Source organism: Sphaerodactylus townsendi, linkage group LG06 (genome assembly GCF_021028975.2).
Source record: "Sphaerodactylus townsendi isolate TG3544 linkage group LG06, MPM_Stown_v2.3, whole genome shotgun sequence".
NCBI lineage: Eukaryota > Metazoa > Chordata > Lepidosauria > Squamata > Sphaerodactylidae > Sphaerodactylus > Sphaerodactylus townsendi.
Genome location: NC_059430.1, coordinates 55,150,204 through 55,170,862, shown reverse-complemented (window position 1 = coordinate 55,170,862; position 20,659 = coordinate 55,150,204). Strand labels below are relative to the sequence as shown.

The following is a 20,659-nucleotide window of genomic DNA, read 5'->3' as shown; positions in this document are numbered from 1 at the left end:
CTTGGTGTACTGGTTAACAGAAGTGGACTCTAATCTGGAGAACTAGATTCCCTACTCTGATTCCCCACTCCTCCACATGAAATCTGCAGAGTGGCCTTTGGCCAATTACAGATCTTTCTGAACTCTCTCAACCTCACCTATCTCACAAAGTACCTGTTGTGGAAAGGGGATGATGATGATTGTAAGCCACTTTGAGACTTCTTAAAGATAGAGCAAAGCGGGTATAAAAGCCAACTTTTCTTCTTCATTTAGAACAGATATCTGAAGATAACACAGGACAGAGTAGTCAGGTATGCTTGATCAGCAGCACAAACCCTGGTTTTATACATGAGCAGGTGGATGCACATGATCAGGTTTCCCCCACCGCTGCTTTTAGATGACAACAGAAATTGATTTTTTTTTTCATCTTGACCTGAACATGGTTCATTCTTGAGGTAGAAGCCAATATCCTGTGCTCTGTAAAGTGGTTCATTCTTGAGGTAGAAGCCAATATCCTGTGCTCTGTAAAGCAAGCATGCTGCCTATCTGCTAATCATTCTCTCCCTTGCCCCCTCTCCCCATTGCCTTCTGAAAGAAGCAGAAACTTAAATATAGATTGGGGAAGGTAAACTAACAGCAGAATGGAACCACAGACATTGTACTAGTTGATTTTTGTCCATTCAGATTAGTTATCCTTCCAAGACTGCAGAACAAAGCAAGCACAGCCTATTCATTAATCGATTGTCATTCAAATTCACATCCCTAGCAATTGTCCCATTGTGTTGAATTCATTCCAAACTGTGTAGTTTATTGTTTCCTGCTGGATGTTATGTTTTGTTGTATGTGTGAATTACTTTTGTGACTGTTCAAAAAAGCACCATATATAACAAAGGCATAACAAGGGTGAGGCAAGTCAGGGCTCTTGCCCCAGGACACCAGTTGACTGGCGGTGCCCTGGTTGCCACCTTGCCCCCTGGCCACTGCTGCAGCATAAAGGCTGTTTTAATTATCTTTAATTTTGTCAAAGGCAAGCGGCTTGAAAGAGACTGGGGCTAGGAGCAATGACAGGGAAAGAGCACCCTTCCTGGCCTTGTCCCTGCCCCCAGTCTCCTCCTTAGCTTTTTTATTCTAATCAAAGAACTAAGCTTAGCCATCTCAGCCAATTCTATTATCTTCACAAATCATTCTTCAATTCTGGACATAGATGAAAATTTTCATTTTTTGTACATTCTTGCTGCCGATGTTATATATAAAAACAAAATTCCATATCTTTTCTCAAACTGTCTGTCCATAAGACTCAAAAGGTAAGCCTCTGGTTTAATTTGTATATTAGTCTTTAAAATCTTCTGAATTCTTTAATGTATTTGTATCCGATTTATTTAGCTTTATTAGAAATTCTAAACAATAAAGTGCTAAGGAATCGAAGTGGGTCAGAGTTCATTGCCCCAACATTTGATTTCCTGCTCACAGAGCAGCAGTGCCTTATGCTGCTGCTCTACAGGCCGCCAGAAGCCTTCCTGCCTCCCCAAACAGTCAGGTCTCCCCACCTCCCAGCCTAGCACCTGCCTCCTTCCCCTTACCCCAAACTGCCAAACCCTCCCTGCCCTCCCTCCCCACCCCCTCAGAACTTTGTGGGCCCACCCCACCCCACCTCCCTCCCCACCCTCAACACCCAGCCAGGGCTCACAGAGCACCTCTGTGGGCCCCATCCACCCCTCCCTGCCTCCCCTTCCCACCCCAAACATCCACATTCGACCCTCCCCCTCCAACCCAAGTATTACCTTGCCACCCTTCCTCCACCCCTTCCTACCTCTTGCCACTCTCCTAACACCCCTTCCCACCCCAGGCACCCTCTCCTATCCCTAGCCACCCCTTCCCCACCCCTAGCCATCCCTTGCCACTCTCCCCCACTGCTAGCTACCCCTTGCCACTCTCCCCCACTGCTAGCCACCCTCCCCCACTCCTATCAAGCCCTCCTCGCCATCCCCCCACCTTCAGCAAGCCCCCCTGCCTTCCTCCCACCCCCAGCCACCTGCCCTCATCCCCCTGCCCTATCTATGCCCACTGTATTACCCTACAGTGGGCTTTATTGCTAGTCCACATTACCTACACATTATTTCTTCAGTGATAAATATAATCATTTTATAAAAATTATCTTTGAGACTGGAACTTAATTTAAGACCCTTTATTCTCCCATTGATCCATTTGTATATTATATCCAAAGTTACTGACGCATTTTATCATACAATCTTTCACTCATTCTTCCTCTGTTTCAAAGTTCAACAGCTTATACATTTTGACAATAACATGATCATCATTCTTATATAGTTCTACTTCAAATTCATGTGTCTTCAAACTCATGAGATCTTTTATCTGCTTTGAATCTTTCTAATAATTGTGCATAGAAAACCCGATGACAAGTATGTCCCTCTGCTACTAAATATTCTCCTGATTTCATCTAGCAGTCACCTTGAGAAAAGTGTATAGGGTTTCTTGTGATGTATAGGGTTTCTTGTGATGAGAGCTATAACAGAATTTTCTGACACAATTTAGGTTTATATTTGTTCCATGTTCTCAGAATAGTACATCTAATAAAATATATTATTTGTATTTTCTTATAAGGATTTACAACAGTACCTTGCTAATCTGGCTGAACAGTGCAGTGCTGATAACAGTAGTATGGATCTTCCTATAGTAATAATTCTTGACAACCTCCATCATGTTGGTTCTTTGAGTGACATCTTCAATGGTTTCCTTAACTGCAAATACAACAGATGGTAGGTGAGCTCTTTACTTCATGCAGAGATAGTCTGAGTGAAAATCATTGATGTAATAGCTGCAGATTGTGAAATTAAATTCTATACCCAGTCATTTTCAGTCTATTGTGACAAACCACTTTAATTTCATACTGGATTTGTAGCCACAATGCCATGAATAGGAGAATCACAGTCTCTCGGAGGACAGGTCTACTTTCCATTAAGTCAGTAGACTTAGCCTCCACAGATCATCTTAAGTCTGCTGAGGCCAGGTTTACCCAATGTTTCTTAATGGGAGGTAGACCTGTACTCCAAGTGGCTGCGATTCTCTTGTCCATAGCATCATAGCTACAAATCCAGCTCCCTCTAAACAAATAAAAGGAAAAAATGACACATGTGTGGGATTGCCAGGGAAAACAAACTTTATTCATGAACACCTTACACATATATAGCAATCAGATGAACTGCAAGCAGAGAAAACCTTGGTGGAAAACACATGCAACAAAGGGCAATAGCAGGTAGAGGTGTACTGGACAAAAATGGTACCCAGGGCATGACTGGCTCCCTGTGCTCCCCCCACCCGGCTCCCTGCGCCCCCCTACCTGGCTCCCTGTAAACCCCCATGCCCCACTTACAACAGCCAGCAGGGAGGCTGTGTAGAGCAGTGCTCGGTGGCAGGTGGCTAGGGCAGCTGCCACAGCGGCAGGCCTCCTCCTGTCCTTCCCAGCTTTTCTGCTGACAGGGAGTCTGGTGAGTGCAGGAGTCGGCCTGCAGGGAGGCCAGGGAGGGCAGGACTGGGTGGCAGGTGACTCAGGTGGGCACCGTGGCGGCAGGCCAGCTCCTGCCCTCCCCAGCATCATTAGGGAGGGCAGGAGCTGGCCTGCTGCTGCAGCAGGAGGCTTGGCCAGCAAGCAGCGCCCCATCAGAGGGAGTCGCTGGGTGCTGGCTGGGCTGCACTGCAAGAGAGGCCAGGCACAAGGACCAGCTGGCACCTGGCACCCTCCCCCCCCCATGATCAGATGATGTGCACCAGGGACTTGGGATACCCTGGCAGCAGGGATTCTCTCACTGCAGAAAATGGTGGGCACAGCTGCTGTGAAAATGAAAGTAGTACTCTAATGGGGGAAGTGACTGGAAGGTGAGAAAAATTAGACATCTCCTGCCTGTTGTGTTCACATAGCCAAGGAGACATCTTAAAGATCCTGGACAAAACATCCACATTTTACCATTTTCAAAAATAATGCCCTGAGCTGAAATAAGGTGTCTTGAGGAGGTCTTGTGGAAAAAGCTTTGCAGACTTCCTTCCCAAGATGCCTTTTTTTGCAATCTCATGATGTGTTATTTATGTTGTGCAGAATGGACCACTGTGCTTATTTCTTTTAGCCCTCAAGCTTAATAGCAGTCTCGTAGATATAGCACTTATGAATGTGAATAAACACTTGAAAACATCTTATACAAGTAACTGTACTTATTCTGTACTCAGAGAAACTGTACTCAGAGAAACAACCCCAGCTTTTATTTTTGCTTCAGCCTTGGAAAAGAGTCATTTTGGCTGGAAGGAAGTGACGGTTAGCAGCAATTGCTGGCTGCAGGAATGCTCTATGGCTCACATCTATTTTAGATATAAGACCAAAATGAAGGTATAGAGAGAAAGGGTTGGGGCAGTAAACTGACAGTAGTGAGAAAAAGTGAGAATATTAGATGTATATCAAAAAGAAATGTGTGCAGAAATTTCTCAGAATGATTCAATGTAGACCAACCTATTTGAAATGTAAGTTTACAGAACGTAACATTAAATGGTCTATAAACATGACAGCCTTTATGAAGCTATACCCATTTTTTTTCTTTAGTCCATATATCATTGGAACCATGAACCAGGGAATTTCATCTTCACCTAACCTGGAGTTACATCAAAATTTCAGGTAAATATTCTTCTTTGTGTTTAAAATCTATCTGGAGCTAGATGGTCAGCTGGATGTGTGTTATGTGTCCTATAAAGTTGGTTGGGACATGAAAAGACTGCATTTACCAGTGACTGCATTCCCATTCCTTGTTAGCCTTCTAAAGCAAGCCAAGGGGATTGCTGTTTCAGTGCACCTTTGATCTGGTAGTAGGCAATGATTAATGACTTAGAGATTTATTTGCCCTGTTGATTTCGATTGGATCTGGTATACTTTCAGGATCTAATGAGCTTAAGGCTTTAAGTTTTGTCAATTATTATTGCTTATTAGCTATATTAAGTACCCCATTAGGATGAATAGCTTTAAAGAACTAAACATGTGTTTTGACTTGTTCAGTCCATTTTATTTAAATTTGTAATAACCGAATGGCAAACTGAATGTGTTTGTTCCAATGTAGGCATGCAGCTTTGGAAGCATCACCTATATAGTCAGTATAAAACAAAAATTTCAAGTGACCATCAACACGGCATGATTTGACCTTTACAAAAGGCAGCCAGGGCTTCTTTCCACCTCATTTATCAGGCACTCTGGTGGTACAAATGATTATTCACTCTACTGTAGTTGTGTGTGTGATTGCTACTAGTTTAGGATTCTGGGGTCAAAAAGGTCACTTTTGAATCCCTTGTTTCTAGATTGGATAAAACATTATAGAATAAGTATATTAAGCTTTAAAAGAATGTACTTTTATCACTGGGCATTTCCCACCCACCACGATCCCCCCTATGTCACAAGGCTGCTCTCGGTAGCAAGCATCCCTAGCGTCTTAGGCGTGCCTATATGCCCCTAACAGACAGCGCGGGATCATCAAAAGGCGCCGTTTACAAGAGCGCCAGGGATGCCACGCGCTGAGGGGGCGCAACAGCAGCAGCATTGGGCTGGCTGTTCTGTCGCCACCCCTGTCGTGGGGAGTGTCGAGGGACCCCACGCTACTTGAGGAGAGTCGCGCGGGGCTTAAGGTAAGTGGGGAAAGGCCCACTGACCCTGTCACTGAAACTGAAGGACATCCGTGTGTTGTGAGGCAGAAATATTAAGATTGTCCCCCTGAGGCAGATCCACAGGCCATTCACTTCCACAGGCTGTTCGCTGATAATGCCTAAGCCAAGGCCAGAGGGAGATTCACCTGCAAGGCAAGATGTTGATAGCTAACTCCTGCTATTAACTCCTTACTTCTTACAGTTTTATTGTCTGGAACACTTAGGTTATCAAGTCTCCTAGGAGACATCCAACCATATCTTACATATAATTATCTACTCATCTAAAGCCCTTCTGTTGGTATGGCAATGATTGCCATAGGTTAATTATGCAGTATGTAAAATTGCACTTCGTTTTCTTTGTCTTAAATCTACTGTGTCTCATCAGTTTAGTGAATCGCGTAGACTTTTTGTTTATGTCATTGATTCCTTCCCTGTGCAGGTGGGTGTTGTGTGCCAATCACACAGAACCTATTAAAGGGTTCTTGTCCAGGTATTTGAGAAGGAAACTGATTGAGACAGAAATAGAGAGGAATGTCCGTAATAATGACCTCATCAGAATTATTGATTGGATTCCCAAAATGTGGCATCATCTCAACAGCTTTTTAGAAATGCACAGTTCTTCTGATGTAACCATTGGTAAGTCTACTGTTCAATCGATAATGCAAACTGACAGTCAGAGTTTGATTTTAAGTCTTTCTGAGAGTCTGCTCAATTGAAGTCAACCTAATCAACAACTGACCTTCTTATTTTATTTATTTTTATTTATTTATTAGATTTCTATGCTGCCACTCCCCTTTCAAGCTCAGGGCCACTCACATCATATCAATACTATATAAAGTATTGTCGAAGGCTTTCACGGCTGCATTCAACTAGTTGTTGTGGGTTTTCTGGGCTGTGTGGCCGTGGTCTGGTAGATCTTGTTCCTAACATTTCGCCTGCATCTGTGGTTGGCATCTTCAGAGGTGTATCACAGACAGAAGTCTGTTACACACAGTGTGTAACAGACTTCTCTTTGTAATACACCTCTGAAAATACCAGCCACAGATGCAGGTGAAACATTGGGAACAAGATCTACCAGACCACGGCCACACAGCCCGGAAAACCCACAACAAACAATATAAAATGTTCAAACAGTATAAAACAATATAAACATTAAAACATCAAACAACAATAAATGCATATTACAATAATCATGAGATGGCGATCAGCAACATTCCATACCCTCAAGAGGTTAAGGATGGAAATCAGTGGACTGAATGAGAAAAGGGAGCAGACCAGATAGCATTATAGCTGCCTCAACCATATGCTTGGTGAAACAGCTCTGTTTATGTTCCCACAGGCTCTGGTCTTATTGGCCAAAGCATTCCACCAGACTGGGGCCTGGTCTGAAAACGCCCTGGCCCTGGTTGAGGCTAGCTGAACTTGCTTTGAGCCAGGGACCACCACAGATTATTACTTACAGCCCTAAGCACCCTTTGGGGAATGTTTCAGGAGAGACAGTCCCACAGGTATGCAGATCCCAATTCATTTAGGACTTTGTACACTAATACAAGAACCTTGAATGTGATTCAGTACTCCACCAGGAGTCAATGCAGCTGGCAGAGCACAGATTCTAGGTGTGCCTGCCATGGTCCTGCATTCTGGACCAGCTGGAGCTTCCAGAGCAGGCCCAAGTCTTGGAGATAATCCAAATAGATAGACTTCCAAGTTAATCCAAGGTAATTTGGATTCAAGTCAAGAGGGTCAGGTAGCTTAAAATAAATAATCTTTTAAATAAACTTTAATATAAAATTGTTGGTATTATGGCCCACCTTCCTTAGTGGAGGAGAGAGAGAGGGAGGGGTGGCATGCAAGGGAAGGGGAGTGAGGGAATGAGGGGTGGCATGCATGGGAGGGGAGGGGTCCCAGCATTTGGACATGGCCCACCCATCCTAGCGGAGGGAGGGGAGGGGGAGAGGTGGCATGCAAGGGAAGGGGAGGTAGTGAGGGGTGGCATGCAAGGGAGCACTTTATATTGAGGCTTATGTATCAGCGAGATACATTTTTGTGTTATCCGCTATACACGATTCGATATTGGAGAATAAAACCAACCGACAGGCTTTTATTTCAAGACCTCACTGCTTATTTGATCTGTATCTGTATACTACAGAGAAGGCTTGTGAAACCATTCAGCCAATCTTGATTAATAAGATTTCTCAGAAGACATCTCCTATAAATCATACTTTAAACAGATGTTTCTCATTTGTCTAAGAATTTAAATTTTAAGACCGTTCATGTCTTCCTTAGCGTTCAGCTTGTAACCCTTGGCTGATCCATCCTTCTGGGTGGCAAAGAATCAACGCTGCATCCACACATAGTTAAATATTGAGCTGTTGAATTATAGCAGACATGTGAAACTGTGTTGCTTTGTTCACACAAGGAAAAATGTTATGAATGACTAGTATAATGCAGTGATTGTTCAATATCTGACTAGGTATGAAAGTATCATACACTTTGGTAGCCAGAGAGGCTTTGACCTCACTTATGAAATAGAGCCAATGTGACATCAGAGGAATAGATCAGAAGAATGACCTTGGAAGATAGAGGGTTCAGAGGCCCAGAATATGGTTGCTAGTATGTTGAGATCCAGGGATATGGCATAGAGGTTGGATGAGCCAATTTTATATGTGTTAAATAGAAGAGAGAGAATTGCAAAAATTTCCCTGGGCATTTTGCTAAATATTTCCAAACAGTCCAAAATCACCTAAGTAGCCATAGGCAGTCAGCCACATGGCATCTGGCATTACAGACATGCAAGTCAGATAAAATCCCATATTACTGTTTGCAATATGGAAAGCCTTGTTTTCAGATGAAATATATTTTGTACTAGCGGGGCCCGGCCACGCGTTGCTGTGGCTTATTGTGGTGAAATGGGAAAGGAACAGTAGCAGCAAATCAATTTCAGAGGCCAGCAGTACATGCTCATGCAAACACGCAGCCTGATACTGTGCGATCAGTGATGTGTGTGCCTGCATTCCTAGGGTGGGGGGAATGGAAAGGCACCCCTCCCACACATCTAGGCTGGCTGGTCATGATCCTTCACCTGGGGGTAAGTTTGGGTGTCGCTTCTGAGGAAACCCTATGAGGGGCCCAACGCAGCCATTCAAAGTATGTTACGTATTACAAAATCGAAGCATTCTCCTGAGTAGTGCATGCTCGGTTTTCTTAACTGTAACTGCAGTATTCAGGGAATCTAGGGTTCCTGGCCCCTCCCTCCTGCTGTCCCTTGCATGTCGCTTCCTCACTCTCTTCCCTCCCTCACTTCTCTTCCCTTGCATGCCACCCCTCCCTCCCTTCCCTTTCCCTCCGCTAGGGTGGGTGAGTCATATCAAGATGCTGGCCCCCCTGCCTCCCCTCCCTTGTATGCCACCCCTCCCTCTCTCCCTCTCCCTCCCTTCCCTCTCCCTCGTGTGTATGTCTGTGTATGTGTTTCACTTCCACTCGAGTGACTGCCTATGTGCTGTTTTCACTGCTCATATCTGGCCATCTGAGTGAACATTCTAAACAGCATGAAAATTCTAAGGGTGACAGTTACACACAGGCAGCTGCATGTCCTTCACCAGGGAGCGCCAGGAAAAAGGCGGTTTACCTGGACCAGGTGTGAAATTTCAGGAATATGAACATCTAAAAACACTCTCGCCTGGCTGACTATAGTGGCTGGGAATTTTCAGAGGAATTGGCCCAGCAGTTACTGAGGTGTACTGTCATCAACAAATACACGGATAGCTTTTTATATAGAGAGATTATTCCCACAAACGTGAACAGCAGTTAACTGAAAACCATAGAAGAAATCGATTTTTATAAAAGCACAAGCCATATTGAAAACAATGCTGTATATTATGAATGCATTTTTACCAGCATAGATAATGAAGAAAGATCCTACTGTATGTTTTATTCATTCACTGATTTTTCATTCTAATATGTGTTTTATGCTATAAATGTAATTTATATAATGTATACTATAAGTGGATTCTTCAATTTGTGTTTAACTAAAATGTTCCTCTCAGGTCCACGCCTTTTTTTGCCCTGCCCCATGGATGTGGACAGTTCCAGAATGTGGTTCACAGATCTCTGGAATTATTCCTTAGTACCATATATTATGGAAGCTGTGAGAGAAGGCCTTCAGGTAGGATTTGTGGATTGATGCAGGCCAAGTCCGGTGTCATGCAAGGGAGCGTTCATGATTAGTTATGCAAGATTATTTTCAGAAATATGTTGAAAATGTGTCCGTTTACATTATTTATTTAATTATGAAGGGAAGATAATGTGACACAGATTGATGCTGGGATATATGCCCATCCATGTAAACTTATATTGTCATGTCTGGAGACACTATTATCCCCTGCTTAATTTATAACCCATGGGTTGCACCCTAACAATTTTGTCTTGATTTTCTCACAGTTTCCCCTCCGCACTGCAGCCCTTTTCTCACATGGCTTGGTCCCATTATCTGCAGCACAGTTTTTTCTGATGGTCAAAAGTTGTTCTCTTCCACCTTTTTATTAATATAAAAGACAAATTTGGATGAAAAAAAATACAGAGGCATTGCTAGACTGCAGTGGGACATGGTGGGAAGGAAGGATGACAAACAGAGAGATAGATGCTCACACACACATTGTGGGAGGGAAGGAGATACAAACACTGTGGGACAGAAAAGAGGAAGGAAGGAAGACTGGGATGGTAGAATCCAATCAGGGAAGGGTAAGCAGCCCCCCTCCATTCCCCTCAAGTTATTAACTAAAAGGACTCAGGAGCCAAGCCAAGTCCTTTTTGTTAATAACTAGGGTTGTTCTGCTCAGAGCACCCCTTCCCCTGACTCTGCCACCCTAGTGCAGCCTTGATGGCCCTTCCACACCGGGGCAACAAATTCTGGGCAGTAAATTCTGGGCAAGGGAGTCCTCAGGAGTCTGAGGATTCCATTGCCCAGGATCTGGCATCCCAGTGCAACCTCCATGGCCCTTTCTCAGGGAGGAAGGGCTGTGGAGGCCGCACTGGGATGCTGGATTTCTGGCAGGGTGAGAAGCTCTGCACCTGCCTGCACCTGCCTGCACCTCCGCTCAAGGAGCACCTGGGGCTCAAACTCCCTTCCACCCCCCTCACTACACCCATGGGTCTAGCCAAGCTTTCACAGAGAGGAAGGGCCATGCTGGGACTGGCGTATTCCAGACCCAGAATCTGGCACCCCAGCACAGCCTCCATGGTCTTTCCTTAGTGGTGGATTCTGGATGCTGTATTCTGGATGGGATGGGCAGTTCTGCCTGTGCCCCCATTCAAGGAGCATCTGGGGTTCAAGCCCCCTCCCTCCCCTCTTGCTTTGCCCATGGGTCTGGCTTCAGCTTCCCTACACAGGAGGGGGAAAGGGCTGCCTGTCACTGGGGCTGAGGTGGCTGATGGGGAGGCAAAAAGTGTTCAAGTAAAAGGTGTTCAAGTAATGCAAAAACAGGTTCAGGTAATGGCCATTCCATCCCTGACTGTACTAAATAATAATATATTTGAAGATTCTTCATGTGAAATGAAACAAATCATTTGTTCTTTTTTTATTTTGGGGTGGATTATTAGATGTATGGAAAACGAGCTCCTTGGGAGGATCCCTCCAAATGGATTGCAGAAACCTGCCCCTGGAGCTCCCTGCAGCAGGATTTGTCATCCTTACTTCAGATAAGACCTGAAGATGTTGGATATGAAGGTTATGCATCTGCCAAAGAAGGAACCACTTCAAAGCACATTCCACAGACAGAGTCAGAAGGAGATCCCTTGGTAAATGAAAGATGGTTATTTTTCTTCTGATTCTTTCTATACCATTCTAGCTAACCACCTCATAAGTACCAGAGTGAAATACTTGGCTGATTATTGTAAATCACTATGGAAAATTGAGTCTACTTGCCTCCTTAGTTTACATGTTTGTTTGGCTTTCTATTAGATAGGTGCTCTGCCTCTTATTCCCATCATTTCTACTTTCTTGTTCTAAGCTGAATAGGAAATAATCCTCCACTGTTTTCCTTTATGACTTCCTTTTCACCAGCCTCTTTCTCTTCATATCTTGTCAGTGCTTTGAGTTCCCTGTCTTCAGACCTCTGCCTCTCCATCCTTAAAAAGCCTTGTGGCTATTTCTTATTTAATTCTCATTCATGTTAAGATTTGGGTTAGATGGCCAAGTCTGTGTTTCAGTCTCTCTTACTAAGTTCCCAACATTCTACTCAATCTTTTAACATCCAAACATACTTTAGAGAAAATGAAAAATGAAATGTGGAATGGCCTACACCCAGATTAGGGCAGAACTGGTTCATAATGGTCGTCAACACAAGGGGTTTGAAACAGCTTTAGACCTCGTGTTAATTGTGCACCAGAGTGTACATTAGTATTTCTGTTTGTAGGCAGATTGTTCCCATAAATTCATTTGGGCAAAGAAAAGCATTGCCCTTAAGGAACACACAAGCACTGTTTTGTAGGAGAAGTGGTGTACTAGATAAGAATGGTGGACTCTAATCTGGCAAACTAGGTTTATTTCCCAACTCCTCTACATGCAGCGTGCTGGGGGACCTGGGCTAGTCTCAGAACTTAGCCCCACCTACCTCACAGAATGTGAGGAGAGGAAGAAAAGGAGTTTGTATGCCACTGTGAAACTCCTTAAAGTTAAAAAATTGGGGTATAAATCCAAAGTCATTTTCTTCTTCTATGGGAAGAAAGTGGAAGCAGTTGTGGGGAAGAAGGGAGAGGGACAGGCCAGTGAAGCTGAGCACATATTGAAGGAAGGGGGTGGAGCACCAGAACAGTGTTGTGGAAAGAAGGAAGAAACCCAGGGGAGATTATAGGTAGATACACAGACAGACAGACTGTGTGGTGTAGTGGTTAAGGTATAAGACTAAAACCTGGGAGACCAGGATTCAAATGCCCACCATGGAAGCTTGCTGTGTGACACTGGGCCAGTCACATACTCCAGCTCTGACCCTCAATGGTATTTGAATGGGAGACACCCAGGGAATACCAAATTGGTGACATGAAGGCAGGCAATGGCAAACCACCTCCAAAAATCTGTTGCCTTGAAAACCCTCTGGATCACTGTAAGTCAGCAGTGAGGTGACAACAGTATAAATGTAAAGGACATCAGAGAGATGGGGTGAAGTGAAGAGATGGGATGGGATGGGGCCAACGGCTGGAAGACACTCTTTACCCCAGCCCCCACTTGCGATACTGGTTTGCCTTTTCTTAGTAACATATGAGCAAGACAATATTATGCAATTCCATGTGCTGTTGACAGCCCACACACAGCAAGGTTCTATCTAGATGGAAGAGCTGTAAAACAATGTTGATCTTTTAAGGCCTGAATGCATTTGCAAAAGTGTTCAGGTAAATTATCTTGCTTTCTCCATGTGCATTTTTGGTAGGGAACATCATAGCCGTTCCATATTTAATGAATGCAGCATTTTAAATTGTTGTCAGTGCTCAACCAGTTCCTTGAACACTCTGGCAAGAAGGGATTCTTTATAAATACCAACTATAATTACAGTAATTTTAGGCATAGAGCCTCTTAGAGCGCCCCCCCCGGGGGGGGGGGGCTCTCAGTATTAAGTAAGATGTGCTTGAAGGCTCCTCTGGCAGCCAGCCTCACAGCTGTGCTGTGCTCCTTTGTCTTGCCAAGGTCAGCTCCTGGACAGCAGATGGTGCTCTTGTATTCAGCAGCTGACTTCAGCCCATTCCAATCACCTGTCTCCTGTCTCTAAGGCAGCATAGATGTGCATGCCAAAGTCTTTCTCATTCTCTCTCCCCTACCAAAAGCAAAGTCTATTTTTACCTTGCTTAGGCTGAGCATAACCTTTGGCACTGGGAAAATGCATTTGGGAGATGAACTCCTGAGTTCCGGCTCAGATCAAGAGCTCCCTGCCCCTTCTATCCCTCTGGGTCATTGCATTTTTTTTAAAGAAAGATTTTCCTTGGAGGAGCAATCTTTGTCTGTTGTGATTTCCTAAGCACTGTGCCATTATCCATACTGCTGTGAAGTGCTTGCTCTACCCTTCATGACCATTCCATGGCTCAGGCTGTGTGAGTGATTTCAATGAGAGCAACAGAGCTACTGTTGTGTTAACTCCTACAGCAATGATCCAAGCCTCTCCTCCTATCTTTCTCAGATGAATATGCTCATGAGACTCAAAGAAGCAGCCAGCTACTCAAGCGTACAGAGCTGCGACAGTGATACTGCCAGTCACCACGACGACATTCTGGACCCCTCGCTTGAATCAACTCTCTAGAGGGGGCTGGGCCTGGTTAGAGGATGCTGGTAAAGCCTATTGCCACAAAACACCGCCAGTATTGAAGCAGCAAATAAGGGGGGCTTGAGTGATGGCGGGGGGGCGGGGCAGGGTATGTTGTGCTGTATTTAGGCAGGTGACTTAACTCTGGAAAGTCAGGAAAACAAATCAAAATGGAAAGCTTGAACTAGTTTCATTTCAAGATGTTTCACTATCAGTGGAGCTGAATGAGAGTCCATCAATCAACTGGAAAGTGCCGGGAGAGGGCAGCTAAGCAGATTGCACATATGTTAGCCAAACTGGAATCACTTTGGGTTGTTCTTTTTTTCTTCTTGTCTCAGATTTTACAGTGCAAGTCTTTTATTTTGCATTTCAATTTACTCCAAGGTGCTGCATTCGTGGTCTTCTTGATCCTCCTTTTGTCACCTCTATAGTGCCCCCGTGGCTCTGATTACAAGGCTCCCAGTAGTGTTTGAATTGTACACTGCTGCCCATTCCAAAATGAGTTGGATTAAAAGTGAGAGTAAACTCAGTAAGCACAAACAGTATTGTGCAATTGCCAGGAAAAACATTACTGTGATATGCTGGATAAGTGCCAAGTTGATACTGACCTGTCATGTCTGCAGTGATGTGGTCCACCAAGGTTTCTGGGGTTTTTTTGTGTGTGTACAGATCATCTGTTTTATATAAACAAGTTGTTTTTAACCGCAAGGGTATTTTTAAACACCTGTCCGCCTCTTAACAAGGGTTTTCTTTTTTACCAATTCTTATCGAACGCTGACAAAAGGCTTTCTTAGGGCTTCTTTTATTTTGAGCCTTTTTAGTGGCATAAAAAGAACATTTCCTATGGTGCTGTCTCACTGCCTTAAAAACCAGTTTCTAGAACAATTTTACTGTTGGTTTAATGTATTAAACCATTGATCATTTACACTGTTTTCTTTCTTCATTGACTAACGAGAGAGCATCAGTGAACACAGTAGCCTCATGTCTGGATGTCATTTTTTTTAATGAAGTGGCTAGAAGAATGAACTATTGATATAGATATATAGATTATATAGTATTTTTTATCTTGTGTGAATAGATAGGTTACCATCTAAAATATTCAAGTGACCCAGGAGCCACTCCCAAGTAACTATGTTTTAAGGAAAGCAAACATTTGAGGCAGTCGGCTCACATTCATTTGGTCCTAGGAAAAAGAGCATATTCCAAAAGAGATGTTTTGAAATCTTATCCAGCAGAGCTGGGTACACTTGATGCAGCATGAGCACAAACATTTCTTTATTGTTCCCTGTCCTCTTACCACCCCTTCCCTTAGTTTGTAGCATGTTGTTTTGATTGCAATTGTTGTACATGAAGAAATTCAGCGTTAAAGAACATTTTCACAGTGATGTCCACTGTGGAAGAGAAAAAAAATTTATACTGTAAAAGGGGAAGGGGGGGTTTGCACAGTCTGATGGGGGAGGGTATATTGTAAATTTACAAAAAAGCCTTGCACAAATGAAAGCAAACAAACAGAAGCAACAACAAATAAATTGTATTTTATCCAATTGGTGTTATGAGATGTTTCATTTACTGAGATAGCCTATATGTTGCATACAATCCAAAACACAAAGTGTACAGTCTGTTTTCTTTTTTAAAAAAACTGGGTGTGTTTGTCTTGTAGTTAGAAGTATTATGACTATGCAGGAGTTATCCATGCTAGAGTCAGCATGTTTCAGTTTACATTATGAAGCCAATATATCTTAGAAAACAATGAACAACTGAACTGCATCTGTCCTGGCAGGCTGCTTTAGAGTGAATGAAAACTGATCAGAGTAATTAGAATTGTCAGTTCAAAAATAATCCAAGGGCTGTGGCATTGTGTAGACATGGAGTATACACCTAGGGCCATGGTCCTAAGACCATTTCTTGGATCATGCCCAGTTCATTACAATGGGGTGTGCTTGGAGGATCAAGTTATACAACAAATATCTTCAGGACATATAATTGGTGCTACTAATTCCTGTGACCATCTTGAAGCTAACTGCTTTATAAAATAAAGAAACAAATGCAGTTTTCTTTGCTTCATCACCAAATCTACTGGTCCCCTGCATGGTGCTATTGCCCTACTTTAAAAAATAAACCAACTCTGATTTTATGCACATAGTTGGACAGATGTCAGGAACCAAAACTGTTACTGCTGAACGTGCCACTCTGTCAAATTACTAACAGAACAGCTGCTCTTGAGTATATATGTGGTCTAAAATGAAATATAAATCCATTAATTCCTGCCATTTTTGAAACACGTACACATGCATACAAAACTTTTATGTATGTACTACAGAATACAATTTTCCTGCAATACATCTCAGTAAGTCCACCTAGTTTACAACTTTAAAATTTGTTTGTGAAACATTTGTCTGTATACATTTTATATTTTGTACATTTTTGATGTAACATATCATGTAAATAGACAGACACAGTGAGATAAATCATCTGAAAAGTTTTGTAGTCTTTGTAAAGCCCTAATAATAATAAAAATAATAAGTATTTGGTGTCATCAGACTTAACTGGATGATGTATTTTCTATTGATTTATTGTTCTTCTAGCTTGTAAACCAGCTTGCATATATTTTTTGCAGGTGTGCACACTGTATCTGTCTAAATTATTACTTTGCCATTAAAGTGGAATTATTTATTGATCTCAAGTCTGGTGTCTTTGCATTCTGGCGAAGAGTATGTATGCCAGTAAGAGATTCATATTGGCTAATGTGGTTTCAGAAACAGCTCTACCAACATTGGTCACATTCAGACTGTAGTTCTAGTGACCCTGACATTCGTTCAAGCAACTAATTGGGGAACAATTATCTTCTATCTAGCACATCATCCTAAATCAAAAGTGCTTCAGGGAAATAAAAACCAATTATGGTGGGTGAGTTCAGTGTTTCAAAGATGGAATAAAAATGCAGGGGGCTTGTTTGAGTCCAAATGGTCAGAACCCAAGAAATCTTTCAACAGCTGGTATCTTTGGCTCCTTTCTTGATCCCTGAAGGAGCCTGCAAAGTCCAACTAGGGGTGGTTGGATCCAATGTAGCATGGGATGTCCCTTCCATACAAAACTGTCTACCATATATCTGCCCTACCACACTTTGGTTCTGACAGACTCATTTGATGCTCTGAGCAGAATGAAAAAGAGGCTACCTAGGCTCACATAGATGGATTATTTGTTGAGAGAGGGCCATAAGAGTTTGTAGGAGGTTGGTTCCCAGGAAATGAATGTATATACTGTTATCATCACACCTGCACACACACACACACACACACACACACACATCCCGCAGGATCCATATGAACTGCACACTTTTGATGTTCTTCAGATTTTACTGCCTGATCAAGACTCTGCCGATTCATTTTTAATTTCTCTTTAGGTAATGCTTGATAACTACCTGTGCAGAATTTTCTGGAAAATGTTGATATTCGTTGAAATACTTTTGGCTTCCTTTAGTCACCCACAATCAATGACTGGAAAGGTGGCCTGCTTACAGATCATTTGCAACTGTTCAAAGTGTTTTTCTTCCCAATATCCACGAAAGGATTATTGGCTTTCAGACATGTCCACTAGAGCTTTCTCACCTTTAACAGTCATTGCTGCACTAGGGAATAAAGAGAAAAATAAAGAAAAATAACTTTAGTTTGTATATGACTACAGGGAACCTGTGCACCTGGCACAACTCAAATAACCATAGCATAGGTTCCTCAAGTATGGTCTACTAGTGTTTCATCCAGGTAGTATTTCTGAGGCCACTAGGAGTTTATGCAGAATGGAAAAGTTATTTTTAAATGGAATTTTCTATATAAAAGACAACTGTAAGTATAAACTTGATCTACTGGCTTTTGCAAAGAACAGTACAAGCAAGGTCTCTTTTTGGCTCCACCCCACCTTCCCTGGTCTACTTCTGCCCTCCCCAGTAATTGGGAGGACTTCTTAAAACTTTATTTCATACAAGTCACTATTTTCAAACAAGCATATGTTTTCCCCTGTGGCAGCAGCAGCGGAAGGGAGAGAGAGAGTGGAAGAGAAGGGAGGTGATCTAGCAAATGCTCCCTTTCTTCAGAAGCAAGTGGTCTAGGGAATTGCCTTGCCTCTTTCTTTATGGGGAGGTTATTTTGGGAGAGGGGCTACAATATTGATATAACTGCTATCACAGATATTTTAATAAAACTACCAATTAAAGGGTTTTAACAAAGCCCTTTATCTTGCAACTACTGGCGTGATGAGATCTGTGCCTTTAAGATGTTTATGGGTGCAGTTAAGAGAATCAGAAAAAACAGGCCCATTGAGACTTCAGCAAGCAGCTGCAGGGCAGGCAGAGAATAGTTTCTCACATGGATAGAGAGAAATGTAAGGAGATCACACTGCAGCCCTGCTGCACAGCTAAGAATCTTGAGGTAAGTGTTCCATCATTAATGGGCCAATGTAAACCAATCAACAAGAACATTAGATCAAAGTTGCAAACTAAATCATATACAATAAGGCACTAACCATATGACATTATTTAAATTCAAAACAATGAAGGTGACAAAAAGCTTGAAAGCACTTGACAATTCCAATTAACTGGGAAGAATGTTGGCCCCAAAAGTGTTCACCTTTGAAACAGATCTAATATAAGAATTTTCATTAACATAAAACAAGAGCATTAACCATTTTTCAATGACTATGTTAGACTATGAATAACCTTTCATGTATTGCAAATTAAAATTTAACTCCTTTATAATCCTGTGCACTCTTGCCATTTATGAAAATTTTATGGAAAATAATTGCTGTTCAAGTATGGTATGAGTGGGGAGCACGTGCACATGAGTGAAAGAAGAACAGTCTGTCGGTACTTTTTCCAATGGTGGGCTAGTATAGTATCAGTCAGTTCAGCTGAACATAACCTCAAAGAGTGTGTGGAAGACCAAACCCCTTTATATACCACCAATATAACTTGAGGAAGCCACATTGCAAAGCAGAATGGCAAGTGCAGCTCTTTACTTTCTACAGTTGACAAGCAGTATTTGGATTACACTCAACATGTACATATCTGAAGAATATAAACTATCTGTGGTTTATTATCCCTCACATCTTTTCTAAGGGTTAATATGGCATATTGCATTGTTGTGAGTGATTATCACGCTTGCCTTTAGATGTGAGACTGAAGGCTCCTGGGTTTGCAATAGCAGATATTGGATGTTAGGGGTTTTGCAACAATAGAGTGATTCCCCCCCCCAATAGTTGTGCCATAGTTCCTGGTTATCTAAATTGCTTCTTATGCTATAATGAAATAAACTTAGTTCCTTAGAGAGTGGATTTTCCCTCCTTGATAACTGATTACTGTCATTCAGATGAAATGCTGCTACCACTAGGTTAGCTCATGCATTGGCACTAAATTAACTTCCACCAGACAAATGTATTTCTGCATAATAATATCAGTTGTGGAAAATGGAATCTGTCATAAAAGATAAATTAGGCAAGACCTAGGTCACCTGACCTGCTTACTGCTCTAAATTGTGTTTAGTTTGTTCTTCATTTAACTACATTCTTAAGTAAACATTGATGAATAGGATATAATCACATTGGAACCAGGAGCAGTCTTCTACAGATTTATTAAGGTAATCTCTAGATGGCCTTATGGCTGTCTCCTTCCTTCATTTCTTAACAATTTATTTAATTAGATCTTATTTATGGGGCCAAACATAACAAGATAATTCAATGGAAAAAATTTTTAAGAGCAACTATAAACCCACTAGAAGAAGAAAGATTTCCAAGAAAGAATAGCAAGAGGCTTCATCATTATATAGTAGAATGGAATTCTGAAGAAATAAATGATACCAGAATAAAAGAAAGCTATTTGAAAGAAAACAAGATTATCATAGCATTTCACAAATGATGCCCTGACAATGATAATTGTTTTTACTCAATAACAAATTCTTCAGTTCACACTGGAGTTTGGGTCAACCATTATTACATTTTTGTGGGGGCTACAAATACTAATATCCTTTTTTGTGGAACCCAACCATTCTAGCAATTCTATCAAAATTGAAATAAAGTAAACTTATAGTTGGATGTCATAACACCTCTCTTTTATGTCATCCTTTCTCTTCTTATATAATAAAATAGCAGTAAAGCCCGCAAGAAATACAGCAGGCTTTAAACCGGGCAGGGGAGGACTGTTTTACTTACCTGACGTGGTAAGGGAAGAGCAGCAGACAAATGAGTGGGGAGGAGGGGTGTGGACTTTGGGTATTGGTAGAGAGTGAGAGGGGGAATGGGGAGGGTGGTGCTAGGCCAGATGGGAGGGTGACTGGCTGCCCATAGCCCACCAGGCCTGACTTGGTCTTTGGAGTGAAGGGTGGACGGGGAAATAGAGAGAGTGGTGCCGAGGCCAGCGGGGCAGCAGTGGACAAGCTGTCAAATGGGGAGGGTGGTGCCTGCCCAGCTTCCAACCAATTAGCACGCAGGAGTTTTGTGTGCCAATTTGCGGGAAATGTGTCATTATGACATTCCATCCCTTGGGAAATTATCTGTTAGGACTCCCTTTGGCCAAATCAGGATGTTATGCTCCATCATCCACACCCTTCCCTGCACCTGTGCTAGGATGTTTAGATGTGAGAAGTTATATTCTCACACAACAAACTTATTATGCAGCAGGACAGAATACCTGTTATTTGTTTATTTGTTACCCA

The 20,659-nt window shown here is 42.4% G+C and overlaps 1 protein-coding gene across 6 annotated transcripts in view; it reads left to right on the top strand.

Annotated features, from left to right (window-relative positions):
• Positions 1-16,635, top strand: part of NAV3 (neuron navigator 3) — a 605,012-nt gene extending 588,377 nt beyond the window's left edge. For all 6 annotated transcript variants that reach the window (XM_048499147.1, XM_048499145.1, XM_048499146.1 and 3 more), the window contains 6 exons: positions 2,602-2,756; positions 4,586-4,657; positions 6,110-6,306; positions 9,717-9,835; positions 11,269-11,466; positions 13,836-16,635. In XM_048499147.1, coding sequence (XP_048355104.1) covers positions 2,602-2,756; positions 4,586-4,657; positions 6,110-6,306; positions 9,717-9,835; positions 11,269-11,466; positions 13,836-13,955 — 861 coding nt within the window. In that variant the 3' untranslated portion in view covers positions 13,956-16,635. The remainder of the gene's footprint in view (positions 1-2,601; positions 2,757-4,585; positions 4,658-6,109; positions 6,307-9,716; positions 9,836-11,268; positions 11,467-13,835) is intronic.
• The last annotated feature ends 4,024 nt before the right edge of the window (positions 16,636-20,659 follow it).